Source organism: Entamoeba histolytica, genomic scaffold (genome assembly GCF_000208925.1).
Source record: "Entamoeba histolytica HM-1:IMSS scf_1104750518787 genomic scaffold, whole genome shotgun sequence".
NCBI classification, from domain to species: Eukaryota; Evosea; order Mastigamoebida; family Endamoebidae; genus Entamoeba; species Entamoeba histolytica.
The window spans coordinates 1-16,357 of NW_001914932.1; the positions used below are offsets into that span (position 1 = coordinate 1).

General features: G+C 24.2%; 11 protein-coding genes across 11 annotated transcripts, besides 1 other annotated feature; 4 read left to right on the forward strand and 7 right to left on the reverse strand.

Moving 5' to 3' along the window:
• Nucleotides 1–19: 19 nt before the first annotated feature.
• On the forward strand, nucleotides 20–922 carry EHI_165050 (uncharacterized protein; the record flags this gene model as incomplete). Its single annotated transcript, XM_001913675.1, has 1 exon — nucleotides 20–922. One exon carries the CDS (start codon nucleotides 20–22, stop codon nucleotides 920–922), a length of 903 nt encoding a protein of 300 aa, XP_001913710.1.
• Nucleotides 923–1,137: 215 nt separating this feature from the next.
• Nucleotides 1,138–2,950, forward strand: EHI_165060 (RhoGAP domain containing protein; the record flags this gene model as incomplete). Its single annotated transcript, XM_647125.1, has 3 exons — nucleotides 1,138–1,836; nucleotides 1,891–2,095; nucleotides 2,145–2,950. The coding sequence occupies 3 exons, from the start codon at nucleotides 1,138–1,140 to the stop codon at nucleotides 2,948–2,950; spliced, it is 1,710 nt and encodes a 569-aa protein (XP_652217.1).
• Nucleotides 2,951–3,053: 103 nt separating this feature from the next.
• Nucleotides 3,054–4,025, reverse strand: EHI_165070 (short chain dehydrogenase family protein; the record flags this gene model as incomplete). The annotated part of the gene is made up of 1 exon (XM_647126.1): nucleotides 3,054–4,025. One exon carries the CDS (start codon nucleotides 4,023–4,025, stop codon nucleotides 3,054–3,056), a length of 972 nt encoding a protein of 323 aa, XP_652218.1.
• Nucleotides 4,026–4,197: 172 nt separating this feature from the next.
• Nucleotides 4,198–4,671, reverse strand: EHI_165080 (uncharacterized protein; the record flags this gene model as incomplete). The annotated part of the gene is made up of 1 exon (XM_647127.1): nucleotides 4,198–4,671. The coding sequence occupies one exon, from the start codon at nucleotides 4,669–4,671 to the stop codon at nucleotides 4,198–4,200; it is 474 nt and encodes a 157-aa protein (XP_652219.1).
• Nucleotides 4,672–5,058: 387 nt separating this feature from the next.
• EHI_165090 (amino acid transporter, putative) lies at nucleotides 5,059–6,489 on the reverse strand (the record flags this gene model as incomplete). The annotated part of the gene is made up of 1 exon (XM_647128.1): nucleotides 5,059–6,489. One exon carries the CDS (start codon nucleotides 6,487–6,489, stop codon nucleotides 5,059–5,061), a length of 1,431 nt encoding a protein of 476 aa, XP_652220.1.
• A 140-nt stretch (nucleotides 6,490–6,629) lies between these two features.
• Nucleotides 6,630–7,298, reverse strand: EHI_165100 (uncharacterized protein; the record flags this gene model as incomplete). Its single annotated transcript, XM_647129.1, has 1 exon — nucleotides 6,630–7,298. One exon carries the CDS (start codon nucleotides 7,296–7,298, stop codon nucleotides 6,630–6,632), a length of 669 nt encoding a protein of 222 aa, XP_652221.1.
• Nucleotides 7,299–7,759: 461 nt separating this feature from the next.
• On the reverse strand, nucleotides 7,760–9,436 carry EHI_165110 (DEAD/DEAH box helicase, putative; the record flags this gene model as incomplete). Its single annotated transcript, XM_647130.1, has 1 exon — nucleotides 7,760–9,436. One exon carries the CDS (start codon nucleotides 9,434–9,436, stop codon nucleotides 7,760–7,762), a length of 1,677 nt encoding a protein of 558 aa, XP_652222.1.
• A 196-nt stretch (nucleotides 9,437–9,632) lies between these two features.
• Nucleotides 9,633–11,069, forward strand: EHI_165120 (zinc finger protein, putative; the record flags this gene model as incomplete). The annotated part of the gene is made up of 1 exon (XM_647131.1): nucleotides 9,633–11,069. One exon carries the CDS (start codon nucleotides 9,633–9,635, stop codon nucleotides 11,067–11,069), a length of 1,437 nt encoding a protein of 478 aa, XP_652223.1.
• Nucleotides 11,070–11,172: 103 nt separating this feature from the next.
• On the forward strand, nucleotides 11,173–12,018 carry EHI_165130 (uncharacterized protein; the record flags this gene model as incomplete). The annotated part of the gene is made up of 1 exon (XM_647132.1): nucleotides 11,173–12,018. The coding sequence occupies one exon, from the start codon at nucleotides 11,173–11,175 to the stop codon at nucleotides 12,016–12,018; it is 846 nt and encodes a 281-aa protein (XP_652224.1).
• A 469-nt stretch (nucleotides 12,019–12,487) lies between these two features.
• Nucleotides 12,488–13,635: a repeat region.
• A 51-nt stretch (nucleotides 13,636–13,686) lies between these two features.
• On the reverse strand, nucleotides 13,687–14,139 carry EHI_165140 (uncharacterized protein; the record flags this gene model as incomplete). The annotated part of the gene is made up of 1 exon (XM_647133.1): nucleotides 13,687–14,139. One exon carries the CDS (start codon nucleotides 14,137–14,139, stop codon nucleotides 13,687–13,689), a length of 453 nt encoding a protein of 150 aa, XP_652225.1.
• A 771-nt stretch (nucleotides 14,140–14,910) lies between these two features.
• Nucleotides 14,911–15,906, reverse strand: EHI_165150 (myosin heavy chain, putative; the record flags this gene model as incomplete). The annotated part of the gene is made up of 1 exon (XM_001913676.1): nucleotides 14,911–15,906. The coding sequence occupies one exon, from the start codon at nucleotides 15,904–15,906 to the stop codon at nucleotides 14,911–14,913; it is 996 nt and encodes a 331-aa protein (XP_001913711.1).
• Nucleotides 15,907–16,357: the final 451 nt, after the last annotated feature.

The window sequence follows — 16,357 nt, forward strand, 5'->3', positions numbered from 1 at the left end:
TTTTACAATTTCATATTCAATGATGGGAAGTAAAGATAAAGTTGCATATATGGTAGGTATTGGAAATCAATTTAATTTAAATCAAACATTAAATGAAAGGGGAATTGATATTAGTTTAACATTTAAATTAAATTCATATGGATTAGTTGATATTTCTAAAAGTGAAATGAAATACACTGCATGGACTAATTGTACTGAAAAGAAATATAAAGTTATTAATGTTACAGAAGAAGTAAATGAAACAGAAAATAATTCAACAGAAAATATACCAAAAACAGAAAAGGAAAGTATTAAAGAAGAAATTGAAATTGAAGAAGAAATTATTGAAAATGGTAAAGAACAAATAAATGAAGAAAACATTGAAATTAAAGAAGAAGAAATTAATAATAATGAAACAGAAAATCATAATGAAACAAAGAAAACAAAAATAACACCAAAAGTTGAATGGGAAGAACATATTTTTGAATGTGCTAAGAATGAAACAAGTAGATTTAATTTCTTTATATTATATCATCCATTAATTAGTTTTATGAGTAGAAATTATCAACGATCAAAAGAAATATTAAAATGGTTTGATGATATTGATGAATCATTTAAACAAATTGGTGAAATGATTAATAACTTTGAATCAACTTTATATGCATTAAAAAAAGAAGTTATTGAAAATGAAAGTCTTGAAAAAGAAAAGAAAGAAGAATTTTTAAAGAAAATAAATGAACAACAAGAATTTTTAGAATTTAATACTATTGATGATATTGAATTAGATGAATTCACTAAAAGAGCAGAAGTTATTAAATCTATTACTGAATTCCTTCATCCTGAACTATATGAAAAAGTTAAAGATAAACAACTTAATGAAACTGTAATAAACATGACTGAATTAAATAAAACTGAAAATAGTTCAATAAAAGTTGAACTTTAAAACGATAATTTATTGGAAAAAAAGATTTATGTAATAAATTTATTTTTCTTTCTTTTTTTTTAAAAAGAAAAATACCAATAAATTAATACTACAAAAAAATTGTTATTATAAATTGAAAATAAAATATGGGATATTTAAGGGAACTTTTTAACATAAAAATAAAGTTATGAAGGGAAAAAAAACTATAAAATTATAGAACTTAAAAATATAACAAAATGTCTGAAAAATCAATCTTCAGATTTAGTAAAAAAGATTTTTATGATGGAACGAAGAAAAAGACACAAACACCTGAATTAAATGTTCAGGAACTTACTATTGAATCATTACAAAATTCTTTTAATGATGACACAACTGATTTTATCTCAGAAAAAAAAAACAACCTACAAACTCAAGGAAAAACATTTAATAATACAAATAAAATAAATGGTCTTTCAGTAGAAATTTCATGTAAAACAAAAGAAAGAGTAACTAGAAGTAGTGTTTATGGAAAAAAGATGGAAAAACAAGAAAAAAAAACTGAAGAAAATGAAATAAAAGTTAGAAGAAGCTTTCGATTAAGTTCAAGAGAAAGTCTTGGATTTGAAACTGTTCCTGAAGGTTTGTATGAAGTTCCATCAACAGTTGTAAGTCCTAAAATAAAAAGTAATAGTCCTCAAATTTTATTTGAAAAAGAAGGATATAAATCTAGAAGAATGTCATGGAGATCAAAGAATTCAAGTGAAGAAAGAAGAGATATATCATTAATTGCAATGGATGAAGATTCTCCTCGAGTATTATCAGATAAAGAGTTAAAAAATATATTAAAAAATGAAGAAAAAAAACAAAAATTATTAGCTTCAATGGATTTAAAACAAAAATCAGAACTACTTCTTGACATTCAATGTTTGAGTTATCATGTAGTAACTATTGTTAAAGTTTATTTTTTTTTCTATTGATTAATACTTATATATTAATACTTATGAATTTAGGAACCATTACATTTAACTCTAAGTGAGGTTATTCAAAAATATTTAAAAACAAATACAAAAGAAATTATTGATATTGAAGACCTTGTTTTTAGAAGTCAAACTGGAAAAATATTATCAAAAAATTTAACAATTAGAGGAGCATTAACATTAAATGGAAGTTGTATATTTGTTTGTTTTAATAACCATCCATTTTCTTTACCAAAGAGTTTGTTTAAATAATTTTAGATTATTAATTTATATTTACGAAATCGTAGTTTATCCAACTGATATAAGTGTTAATAATCCAAAAAATGTTATTCCTCAAGTTGTGTTTAATCTGTGTTGGTGGATTTACACTTATGGTTATTTAGTCGAAGGAATTTTTAGAGTTTCTGGAGATACTGAATTTACTAAGAAAAAAGCTGAAAAGTGTGTTATGTGTGATACTTCTTTTCTATTTCAAATGCGTAGAAGAGCAAGTGATGTTCATAATGTTGTAGGGACATTAAAGACATATATAAGAGAATATACAGATGGATTAATAGACTATAATTTGGTTAAACAATTATCATCAAGTATATCTCAAGAGATTGACTTTGCAGTAGAAGTATTAAAGAAAATACCAAGAGAACATTTATTATCATTAAGTATATTATATGGATTAGTTAATAGATTAGTTAAATACAGTTCTATTCATATGATGACATTAAAGAATTTTGCAATGATTTTAGGACCATTAATAATTCATATACCATATGAAATTAATCCTTTAGATAGTACTTGTTATCAAATTGACTTTAGTAATATTCTACTTAATAATTATCAAAAAATTATTCAAAAAATTGGACTTACTAATCCATTTGAAGAATTACCTGACAGAGATGATATTCAAAAATTTGATAAAAATGAAATTAATGAATCATTACAAATAATACGTTCAATGTCAATAACAACTTATTTTGAACTTGAAAGGTTAAGAAAAATGATGGAAATTCCTGAAGTTGTTCAATATATTCAAACACTAAACCCATCTTTAATAGTTGATGTTATAGCTGTTATAACTGAACATCTTTTATATTAACTCTGTAGTTATTTATCTCTACAATTCTTTTTTTTATTTTTAATAATATTTTATATTGAATGATAGAAAAAAAATTAAACAAAAAAAGAAAAATATTAAACTCTTACTCAGTTTTCTTTGAAGCAGCTTCAGCCATTTGTTGTTCAAGTTTCATTTGTAATCTCTTTCTAACAAATGTTTGTTGTTTGATAACACTCTTTGAGAAAATAGCTTCTGGAATAGTAGAAGTTCCAATGTCCATTAAATAATGGAACCAATATGGGTTAATATGATTTTGTTGACCGAAATATCTAAAAGCATAATCAACGAAATCAGATGGTGTTAATGCATAAATTGCATTTTCTCTAATTTTAGTCATATCAGTCTTAATATACCATGGAGTATAAGCAATAACATCAATCTTACCTTTATATTCAGCATAAATAGAGTCAGTGAATTGTCTAACAAAGGCTTTTGTTGATGAATAAACTTGAATTAATGGATGTGGATATCCAGATGTAGATGATGACATGTTCACAATTAAACCTTTTTCTTTTCTTCCTTCCATCTTTGGAATACAAATATGAGTCATCATTAACAAAGTTCTTATGTTCAAAGAGATCATATTGTTAATGTCTTTTAATTCAAGTTGTCCAAATTTACCTGGAAGATAATTACACATTCCAACATTATTAACTAATACCCCAATATCATAATTAGCAATTAACTCTTCTACTTTATTCCATTCATTATTTTTATCCATAGCAATAAAATCAGCAACATAATCAACGACAGTTACATTGTATTTTTCTTCAAGCATTTTCTTTAACTCAGCAAGTGGTTCTGCAAGTCTATCCATAATAATTAAATTAAATCCTTCTTTAGCAAACTTTTCAGCAAAAGCTTTTCCAATTCCTCCAGCAGCACCAGTAACAATACAATATGTCTTTTCTCCTTTATATTTTTTAGTGTTAGTTGGGAATAATAATGGCTTAATAATAACTTTCCATAAGAAAATAATTCCAGGAATGACAGTTATTACAGCTACAATTCCTCCAAGAACTCCAAGAAGTAAGGCTCCAATATTTTTAACCATCTTCTGTATTTTTTAAGTTCTTTCTTATTTTTTAAATAAAAAAAGTTTGAAAAGACTCTCTTTCTTTCACAACCCTTAAACAAATTCCTTTGAAAAATTCCATTTTATGTCTCTTAAAATTACTCTAAAAAATATAAATAAAATTTTATGAATTAGAAATTTATTAACCCTTTCACTCCTGTTTTAAATTTTTTACAATTACAGAACCAGGTATTAATAATGCACCTCCTTGTCTCCAAACCATTATATGAAGAATAACAATTAAAGAAAATAAAGTAAGACAAAAAACGTCATGAATAAAATGACTTGGAACTCGTTCTGCATCAAATAACATAGTTCCAGATTTAATTTTTTTGATAGTGATATGATTTTGAGATATAAAAAGAGAGTAGTTTTTATCAGTTGCAAGTAAGTCTGTAGTTTGATTATTTATATGAAGTTTTCCTAATAGAGTATTATGTCTATCTATTAATTCAACTGTTTTTTCTCGAATAATAATTTGATAAAGTATTTCATTTGTATGTATTTCAAATACATTATCATACAAATCATTTTTCATAATAGTATAACTTCTAGTTTTAGAAGCAAATTCACCTTCAAAAGAAGGTAGTGCAAATGAAGAATAAAAGAGAAGTACTAAGAACATGTAAAGGAATAATTAATAATTTAAGATCACTTAATTAATTTAAAAGAAAGAAAAATAAGTTAAAACCAAGTAATTACAATTAAACATTATCGGTAATTAAATTACTTGACATAATTGAAAAAAAAAACAAAGCGATTGATATAAAATGAAATATATGTTGTATAGATAGTAATTAAAAGAAGAAATAAAATGAAAGAAAAGAAAAATCAAAAGAATAATAAATTTTATTTATTATGAAGTATAGATTAAAGTAATTTTCATTAAAATGTAATATTCAATTAAGTAAATTTATTATGAAAAAGAGAAAGAAATAAATTAAAAAGAAATTGATTGGTTTAATGATATTATAAAATGAGAAGGAAGAGTTTAAAGTAACATTTCTTAATTTTAATTTAACCAATTAATATTGAATAAACTGTCAAGGTTTTGAACAACAGAAAATGCAAAAAGAATAATAGAAATAATTAATACACACCAAGCCAATTTAGAAGTACTATATACTCCTGAATAAATTGTTGTTGAAGCTTTTTTACCAAATTGAAGTTTGTAAGTTTTTTTAGAGAAAATTTGGAACATTGAAGGTAGAATAAGAATTAATACAAATCCAAATATTCCAGTAAATCCAAATATTTTTGATAAATCAGCTTTAATCATTGCTAATAATAAAGGTGGAAATGCAGCTAAACATTTTGAACTGAAAGAAACTTTTGATGTATTTTCAGATGAAAGTTGTGAAATATTTGAAGCTAATGTAGCACTTACTAATGGATATTCTGATGTTAGATTTACTAATGGAAACATAAGAATAGTAATTTGAATAACATATCCATACCATCTTATTTTATGATCTTGACATATTCCAAATCCACCATCACATCCAGTATATTCTAACCAATTTGTTGTTATTGGTGATACTGTTTTCTTTCCAAAACAAAGTGCACCAATGACTCCAAGAGTAATATAAATTATTGTTGCTGATAATAATGTAATAAATATTAATTTTTTTAATTTTCGTTTATCTTGTAATGGTGCTACACTTTCTGGAATATTATGGTGACATGCAAGTGATACTGAAATAACTGAAAATGCAGCTCCAAACCCATTTAAATTAAATAAAGCAAGTGGATCAATAATATCATCATCAGAATATGAAGGTGATCGATATAATAAACTAATAAAGGATGTAAATATCATTAAAAAAATAGCAGCAAATCGATACATTGTTAAAAATTTTTGAACAAATGCTTGTTCTGCTATTTCCATGAATGACATAGGTAAAACAAGCATTGAATAAAATAGTAATGAAAAAATATAAGTAATATGACAATGATCAAACCATCCCCAAATACCAATATTTGCTGAACATGTTCCATATTTTGGAAAAATATATTTCCATAATAGTAATGTAGTTGTTGATGAAAATATTGATGAATATGCCCAAAGTGCTCCAATACAGAAAAAGCTTAACACACTTATTACTGTTCTTTTCCCAACTACTCCAAAATATATATTTCCCATTTTTGTTACACTTGATGGTATTGTTGTTATTTGAGTAATTGGTCTACCTTCTGAAGTTAATGAATGTAATCCACATGTACGGGCTAATGATTCTAACATCCAAAATGCTGTAATACAACAAAGTACAAAGAAAGTAATTGACATTAAAATTGCTAATAATAATCCACTTGTTCTAAAAGCTAATGGTAATCCAAAAACACCAGTACCAACAATATAATTAATTAAAATACTATAGCATGTAATAGAGTCATAAGTTATGATTGGTTTAGAATGACTTTCAACAAATAATTCTGATTCCATCAAAGAAAATACATTTCTAAGTTCAATTTAATTTAAAAAAAAAAGAGAATTTAATGAAAAAAAAAGAAGAAGAAGAAGAAATAAAAAAGAAGTGAATTTGTAAATATGTTGTAAGATAAATAAAAGGTTTTCTATACAATTTATTCAATACCTGCAAGTTTCTTTAATTTTTCCATTTTTTTTAATTTAATAGAATTAATAATAGCTTCATTTGGAGATGATGATTGAAGAAGAAGAGCAATTGTTCTAATTGAATCAGGTCGTCCAAATATTTTAGAAATTTTATTAATTTTTTCTTTTGTTTTCCATTCATTTTTATCAAATGATTTTTTATTATCAACAACATGTTTAGAGAGAATTATTGGATCTGGTCGTTCACCAATTTTTTGTTTAATATGATCACTTTTAAGAACTAAATTTCCATTACGAATTGCTTCTTCTGAAGTTTCTGAAACTAAAAATGGTGATATTTTTTCTAAACTATTTCTTCTTCCTGTTAAACGTGCTAATTTATCTTTCTTTTTATTAGCTTTTTGAAGTTTATTCATTGTTGCTTCTATTTCTTTTAATATTTGAATATTAACTTCATTTGCATACATCTTTTTTTCTGATTCTTCATCTACTGGAAATACAATAAATTCTGGATTAATCGGTTGAACAATTGTTGATGATGAATCATTCCCCCATCCATTTTTTGAATATGGTCCATTACTTGTTTCTTCTATTTCTTTAATTGTATTTGAAACTTCAAATATTACACAGGTATCTGTTGTTTCTGATGTACATAAACTGTCATTCACTGTTGACATTAAAACAATTTGAATTTTAAAGTTAGAGAGAGTTCTAATTGTCTTTAAAACTTTTATTCTTTTTTTGCCTCTTCGTTTTTTCGCCAGAATTTCTTTAAATAAATCTCCTATTTTTATTATTTATTTAATTTTTTTATTATTTATTTACTATCTTCATTCTTTATTTTTAGATTATTGTTTTAAAAATACATCTCTCGCATTTTTTATTTTTAGCAATTGAAAACATGATAGTTTTAAAAATAACTAATCTTCTAAAATAAAATTGTTTCAATTTCTTTTCTATTTGTTTTTATTTCTTTTTTTTTAAAAATATATAAAAAGTTATTAAACAATAAAAAGAAGTTTTTTTTCAACTTCAAAATATTAAAATATTTCATTATTTGAATAACTAATTGAACAAATCAATCAATTTTATTTTATTTTTTTTTTGGTTTTAAGGTAATGTCTTGTTAGTCATACTTTTACCTCTTTTTTTTCTTTTTTGTAATGATTCCAGCATCGAATTCTGACATTTTTCTCATCCCTTCTTTTAGTTCTTTTTTCTTTTCTTTTGGTTTTGTTAAAAAGCCATCTTGTTTTTTAATAACAGACATTACAGAAGTAGGAGTATCTCTTATACCAAAGCTTTTACAAATATGACCAATATGTAATTTTTTAATTGAAAATATTTTTCTTAACTCTCCACGATGGGTTGTGTATGATCTTAAATGAGCTTGGAATGATTTAATTGCCATTTCTTTTAACTCTTCATTATCAATAAGTAACTTTTCGACTTGTAATTGCATCTCATGCAATCTACTTATTACTTTTTTATCTCCTCCTGCCATATTCAAAGATTTGACTACTTCATCTCGTTTCATTTCTTCAATAATAACACCTTCATTTCTTAATAAATTTACATATTCTCCTTCTGATTCTAATAACATTAATAATGAATTTCCATTTCTTCCAATTCTCGCTGTTCTTCCAACTCGATGAATATATTCTGATGTTTCTCCTGGTGGATCATATTGAATAATCCAATCAATATCTTTTAAATCAATTCCTCTAGCAGCTACGTCAGTTGTAAATAATACGGCTTTTTTACTTTTAATAAATTTTTGCATACCATCATGTCTTTCTACAGTTGTTAAATCACCATGTAATCTAAAAAGGGAAGTTTCTGGTAAAATAGGAGTTTTATCCATAAATTGAAGTTGAGAGAATAATGAATAATGATAATTAACTGATTGAATACATGAAAAAAATACAATAATTTTTCTTTGAATAGACTCTTTTAAAAATGTTCTTAAACATGCAATTAAATAAGCAAGTCTATACTTATCTGTTATCAACATTGCATATTGTTTTAATGTTGAAGGTAAAATTAATTTATCTTCTATTTTATCTTCATTAATTATTTTTTCTGTTTTTTCTTGATTATTTTCTTCTTCTTTAATTAATTTTAATTTTTTTCTTTCTTTTGCATTTTCTCTTTTATCTCCATCAATAAATACGGGATTTTTAAGTGCGAGATTAGATAATTTCTTTACACTTTCAGTTAAAGTGGCACTTACTAAAATACTTGTTCTATTTTTATTAACATGATTTATAATCTCAATCACATCCTTCTCAAATCCTGCATCAAGAACTCTATCTGCTTCATCCATAATAAGAAATTCTACTTTATCTAGTTTTAAGTTGTTTGTTGAATTAATATGATCTAATAGTCTTCCTGGTGTTCCTACTAAAATATTTACTCCTTTTCTTATTCTTGCTTTTTCACTTTTCTTACTATCACCTCCAACTACAATTGATGGTACCAATCCAATAATTGATGTTGTTAATATAGTTAAAACATCATATACTTGTTGAGTTAATTCTCTTGTTGGTGTTAATATTAAACAAAATAACCCATCAGTTCTTTTTAACTTTGGATGTTTATTTAAAATCATAGTTATTGTAGGAAGTAAATAGGCTAATGTCTTACCACTTCCAGTTTGTGCTTTTACAAGACAATCTTTTTCTTGTAATATTTCAGGAATAGCTGCATATTGAACATGTGAGTATGTTTTAACTTGTAACTTATCTTCACATGTTTGAATTAGTCTTGAATTAATTTTCAATGAATTTAGAGGGTGTTTAGAAAGAACACTCATGAATAATAATATTTTTTAATAAAACATTAAACCCTTTTTTGTTATAGATAAATTTATGTTATTCATTAAATTAAAAATCTAATTATTAAAAATTAAAAAAAGTTAATTGTTATAATAATGTTAAAACTCAAACTTCACGAATAAAATTAGTTCCAAGAAAAAAGTTTCACTAAAAAAGAAAGTCTAAAACTTCTTGATGTCACAAAATGAATCTCAAGATATTATTTGTTCTGATGAAGTATTAGAAGAGTACAACACAATAAATAGCATTTATCCTAATTCTGTTACATATATTAAGCCAAATGAATTTAGAATGAATATTATTGTTTCATTAGAAAATGAAATTCCATTTAAAATTATTCCAATTAGAAATGTTCCACGAATGTATATGAATAAAAATGAAGTTAAAATTAAATATTTAACACCGATTACTATACTTATTAGTTATAATGAAGAAAAACCATCTTTTCAAATGAATAGTCTTTGGTTAACCATTAAAGATATGATAGAAATTAAAACAAGAATTGAAGATGAATTTCAACAATTTAATTTTTCAGGATTATTTATGTTATTATATGAATTTCTTTCAAACTTATCACCAAAACAACTTGACATATTAAGTTTTAGTGAAATCCCAATCTCACGAGAAGAAAGAGAAAAAAATATTCTTCAATATAATTATGATGAAACTAGAAAAGTATTTTATTCTACTCCACTTATTACTTGTGATGTTTGTTATGAAGAATATCCTCCTTCCAATTTTATTGTGTTGTCTTCTTGTGGACATTATCTTTGTAATAATTGTTTAAAAGAGTCAGTGGCAGTTTCATTGACAAATGGTACTTATGTAGAATGTCCATATGCTGAATGTAAAGCAGAAATATTACCTTGGGAAATGAAAAAAAGTTGTCCAAAAGATTTAATTGATAAATATGAAAATCAACTTGTTCTACTTTATGTAAAGAGTGGAGGAGATGATTTTATTGTTTGTCCATTTTGTTCTTATTCAGGAATTATGGTAGATCCTATTGTTTATAAAAAGTCTACACCAATTCAATGTCCTCGATGTGAAAAAACTTTTTGTAGTAAATGTTTAACAAAGAATCATAATGGACAATGTTATGATTCATCAAATTGTTTAGAAAAATATAAATCACAACAATATTATGATGAAATAGTAGGTGAATTAATGACAAAAAATATCAAGAAATGTCCAGTTTGTAAATGTCCAGTTATTAAGTCTTATGGATGTAATAAAATAACATGTATTTGTGGTACATATTTTTGTTATAATTGTGGTAAAAAAATTGATGGATATGAACATTTTCATTCAGGTGAATGTCCATTGTATACTGAACAGTCATTATTAGAAGATAAAATTCATGACGTTGATACAAAACAATTAGATAAAATAATGGAAGATCCAAATAAATTTCCCTTCTATTGTGTTTCTTGTGAATATTTATTTGCAGTTCATATAAATCAACTAGTTATTGTTTGTCCAAAATGTGGCAGAAGAAAATGTAGGCATTGTGATGCGTATGGTATTAGTGTTGAACATGTTAAGACAGTACTTAGTTTAGCGAAATATTCAGACTTTAAAGCACCTAAAAGTTATGAAAATTGGGAATGATTAGAATTTTGATAGTTGGTATATTTGTTTTTTATTCTTTTTTCTTCAAAATTTTATTAAAATAAAAAATAATACAACTTTAATTATTAAATTTTACTTTATAATGAGTAAAAACATTAATCCATTGAAAAGAAAGTCTTTAGCAGATAGAATAAACTCGGATGAAATATCGTTAATTAATGAAAAAAAACCTAATAAAAGACATAACGAAGAAAATATAATACAAATGGGAAGAAATAAAAAATTAATAGAAAGAATAAAGAAATTATCTCAAGAGAAGTTAAAAACAATTTATGAAATATTGTTTGGAACGTCACAAGGTTCAACTAATTTATTAAAAGAAATATTAAATTTTAAAGGATACAATCATATCAAAAAAGAATCTCCTGATGTTATCAAAAAATTAATAATGAAAAGACTTCTTCAAAAACCAAAGGAGGACGTTCAATTCTTCGCTAAAACATTTAGAATTAGTTTAAATGAAGAATATAATGAACTTTGTTCTAATATATCTGATTTTATTTTTAATCCTTATCTTGTTGATGTAAATGTTATTTCACCAAATGTAACTCAAGACACTTCAACTAAACCCCCTCTTCCTCAAGTTCCAATTGTGTCAACTACTGAAAACCAATCATCTAAAACATTAAAACCACAATCAAAAAGAAAATTAAAAGAGGAAATGGTTCTTGAAAATTTAAAAACTCCAAAAAGTGAAGTAGAACAATTGATTATAGCATTACAAAAAGATATTGAAATGGCATTAGGATATTCAATGAAAATCCCTCAACGACCATCTCAAATTAATGACTTAAATAAAGATTTAAAAAAAGAATCAAAAATTCCTTCTGCTTCTTCAGTTCAAAAAAAAAGTACTAAAAGGCAATCAATAGTCATGAAAATTGGTGGCTCAGAAGACACCACAGAGTTAGAAGAATTTGTTTTATAAAACATGTGTTTATGATGACTTTTTAAGAAATGTATTTTGGATTAATTTTTGTTGGTTAATGTGTTTTCTTTACTTTCTTTTTATGTTGCTTTGAGTCATATCAAAAAACTATACACCACAATAAAATGTCTTATGTAACGTAATATAAATATAGACGTAAACTACAGTCGAAATATAATACAAAAAAATGAAATTTGTACGAATCAAAAATCATAATTGATACAAAAATGAATAGAGAACAATACCATCGCCAAAGTTAAATATACAATAGCTATGGTCGTCATAACTAAAATAATAATGATGTGAGTTATTGCACTTATACATTTATCTTTTTCATTTTTATCTCATTTTTAACAATATTTCCATAGGTATATACATTATTGTGATAAAACTATGTATCATAATAATGGAGAAAGAAAGTATAAATGATGTAAAAATAAGAAGGAAGAACAAGGCAGTCAAGAAACAGAAGATGAAAATAATAGAAATAGAAATAAGAAAGAATAATTTGAAAAGAATAAGATGGAATTATAAAATGATGAAATATGGAAAAAGGCAACATCTAAATAAGCCTAAAGGAGATGAATATCCAGATAATATCTCCACTATTAATTTCTGGAAAGGAATCTATGAAATTAATACTATTATAGATTTCCTGAATATTAATTTATATGAAATATTAAATGAAAATAGAATTAATAATAGAATGTCAATAATCACTCAAAATGAACTAGACTGTGATATTAAATTCATTAATAATTGAAAGTAAATTGAAAATGATAAAATACAAGGATTTTGGATTAAATATTTAGAACAACCAATGAAATATTTAATAAAATTATTTAATGAATTGTTAAATAATCCTAATGAAATACCTCTTCATTTTATTCAAGGAAGAACAATATTAATATATAAGAAATGAGATAAACTAGACAAAAAGAAATACAGACAAATAACTTGTTTAAATTGTTTGTTAAAAGTATATCCATCAATATTAAAGATGAAAATAGAAAATCAATTGATGTTAAATCCAATTGAAAAACAACTTTCATTAAATCAAATTGGATGTAAAAAATATACATATCATCAAAAGAAGGATTATTATATAACACTATAATCCAACAATTATTATTAAAGGCTAAATGGAAGTGGGTAGAAAGATATTATGACGTATCCAAAGCATATAATAGTATTAACCATCAATGGATTAAACAATGCTTAATATATTTTAATATCACACTAGTAGTAATTAATAATATATTATATATATTAAATAATACATGTCTTAATTTATATTACAATCAAGAAAGTGTGGGTATGATTAAATGTAGAAAAAGGAATAATACAAGGTGACAGCCTATCTCCACTTTTATTTGTATTATCTATTGTTATATTATCTAAACAATTAGATAAACAAATAAGCAAATTAAATATTAAAATGAATGGAGAAGAAAAACAAGTCGAGTTAAACCACATATATTATATATGGACGATTTAAAGATAATAACTAATAGCCTCGATGAAATGGAAAAAGCATACAAATTAACTAAAGAAATATTTAATGCAATAGGATTAAAAATTAATGTAGAAAAGAGTTTGATAATGACTAATATTAGTTTTGTTTTAATAAAATAATTAAAAAAATAAATAAAAATATGTAAATAAAAATTAACAGTCTCTTCCTTTTTTTGCATTTCTTTTGCAAGTAGCACAAGTACAAATATTGTTGCAAATAGGACAAACAACAACACCCGAGAATTTTCTCATACAACGTTCACATATTCTATGGTATTTATTTTTTTCACAAATGAAATAAATTTCTTTTCTTGTTTTACAACAATGGCAACTTCCAATAGGAGAAGTTTGTTCATTGATTTCTTTTGTATTATCAGTTTGACAGGAAGAAGGTGTTTCTGGTCTACTTTCATTTTTTATTGTTTCTTCAAGACAAACTAATCTACCAGACTCCATTAATTGTTTAATTGTGAAATGGTTATTTTCACAGACGACATTAGTAAGAGTTATTCCTTTTTTTCTAAGTTTATCAGAAACAACAATAATAAGTTCATTTACAGTATTATTTGGTGTAAGAGGTACATCTAACCATTGTTCACTCTCCATTCAAATAACTTTTCCATTATTAGTAGATAAAGCATTTTTGAAATAATTACACACTTCCGTACTTATAACGGCCTTTTAAGATATAAAATATTTAAAAGATGAAGGTTGATAAATATTATTTTCATTATTGAAGGTATTAAGGTTTTCCGTACCGATAAACACAAACCCATTTTCAAAGGTCTAAGTCAATAATTATTTGTTTTCAATTATCTCTTCATTAATTTACATGAGAATTGTTTGTTAAATAAAATAATAAACTTTCTCTTATTTATGTTTCACTTTCCTCATTAATTAAAGGAAATTAATATCATTTCATATAACTTTTATTTTCCATGAACTTTGTATAAATTTCTTTCTTAGTTATTAACTGAATAAAAAACATTATGTTATTGTTATAACCAATAATCACAGAAAAATATATTAACAAAGAAAGAACTAAACAACTTCAAATATATTTATTTTTTTAATTCTCAGAAATAACTAAATTATTTTAATTAATTTTTTTTTTGAATCATTAAATACTTTTTGAATAATAGATTTTTTGTATGGAAGAATATAATTCTTTTGGAATAAATAAGAAAAATAATTTATTTTTTAAATTCATAATTAATATCAAATTGAACAATATTTGAATAAATAATAAACAATTTGATCAATTTCATTAAATAAATTGAAAATAGAAAGATGAAAACTTATAAAATGACAATTTATAATATTTGGCATTTCTTCTTTATTTTTTTTTTGTTAACAATATTCTTCTCAAAAAACAAATCAATTAACAATTCCTCGCATGTCTAAAGACTTTCCAACAAATTTTCTTTCTTTTTTATCTTGTTTATGTTGTAATACTTTTAATCGTTCTTCAAGTAATTTTTGTCTTTCAATTATTTCATTCTCTATTTGAGAAAGACGTAAATCAACTTTCTTTCTTTCTTCTTCAATTTTTTTCTTTTTCTTTTCTTTTTTCTTCTTTTTTCCTTGTTCAGTGTATCTGTCAGTTGCTTCTTTTAATGTTTTTTCAAATTCATCTTGTTTTATTTTTAACTCATCTTCTAATAACCGAAGTTCCTTATCTAGTCTTTCTCTTTCATTTATTATAACCTCTCTTTCATTTTCAAATTGCTGTTTTTCTAATTTTAAACGATTTGTAGTAGAATCAACTTCAAAAAGTGGATGAGTAGATATGTTAGTTTTGTGTGATATTTTACTACCTTTTTGATCTCCATTGTCTTCTTCTTTTTTAGTTCTCTTTTCTTTTTTCTTTGGTTTTTTATCTTTAATTGGTGATTGTAATAATTCTAAAGATCTTTTTAACCTTTCTAATTCACAATCAATGCTATGAACTTCTTTCATTAAATTAACTCGTTTTTGTGTTAATTTTTTAATTTGTGTTTCAATATTAAATTTTAGTTCATTTCTTCCTTGTGGCTTTCCTTTTAATGATTTTAATGGTTCATTTATTTCTTGTAAAAATTCTTTTGCAAGTTCTCTATCAATCTGTTGATTTATTGAATCAATTTCTTGTTGTGAAACAATCATACTTTGACATCTAAATGTTCTTTGTTTTCTTTGTCTTTCATTATCTTTGACTATAGAATCAAAGACTTTTTCATATTCCTTCATTTCTGTCTCTGGATCATTTCCTTTTTCTGTGCTTTTATCCTCTTTTCTTTCAGTCATTTCTTGTTCTTTTCCTCCACTCATCCTAGTTTCTTTGTTTTGCTTATTTGAGTTTTCTTTTTTTTTAGTGAAAGTAATCAACTTCATGAAACTTTTTTGAAATTCATATTGGAATAATCTCTTTCATAAAAGAAAGTACTGACATAGTTACAACACCTGATAAAGAACTATTAAAAACAATTCACACCAATGCATTTATAATAATTATTATTTAAATGAAAATCTAATGAACAAATAATAAAAACATCGATTAGTCGTTATTAATTCAAATTAAAAGAGTTTGAAAGTATTTAAAGAAATAACATAACAAAATAAAGACTAAAGCAGTGGTTAAAATTAATAATTAATAAGTATATGTTTTTTTTAATTTAATTATTTGATATTTTATCTTTCATTTTCTTTATTTTCCTTATTGCTAAATATATTTTTATGTGTTTTTCTATATTATCCTCCATCTTCTCCACACTATGTCATTAGATATCTCATTTTCAATATTTATTATATCTTTTATTTTTTAATTTAAATTATTTGGTGATAT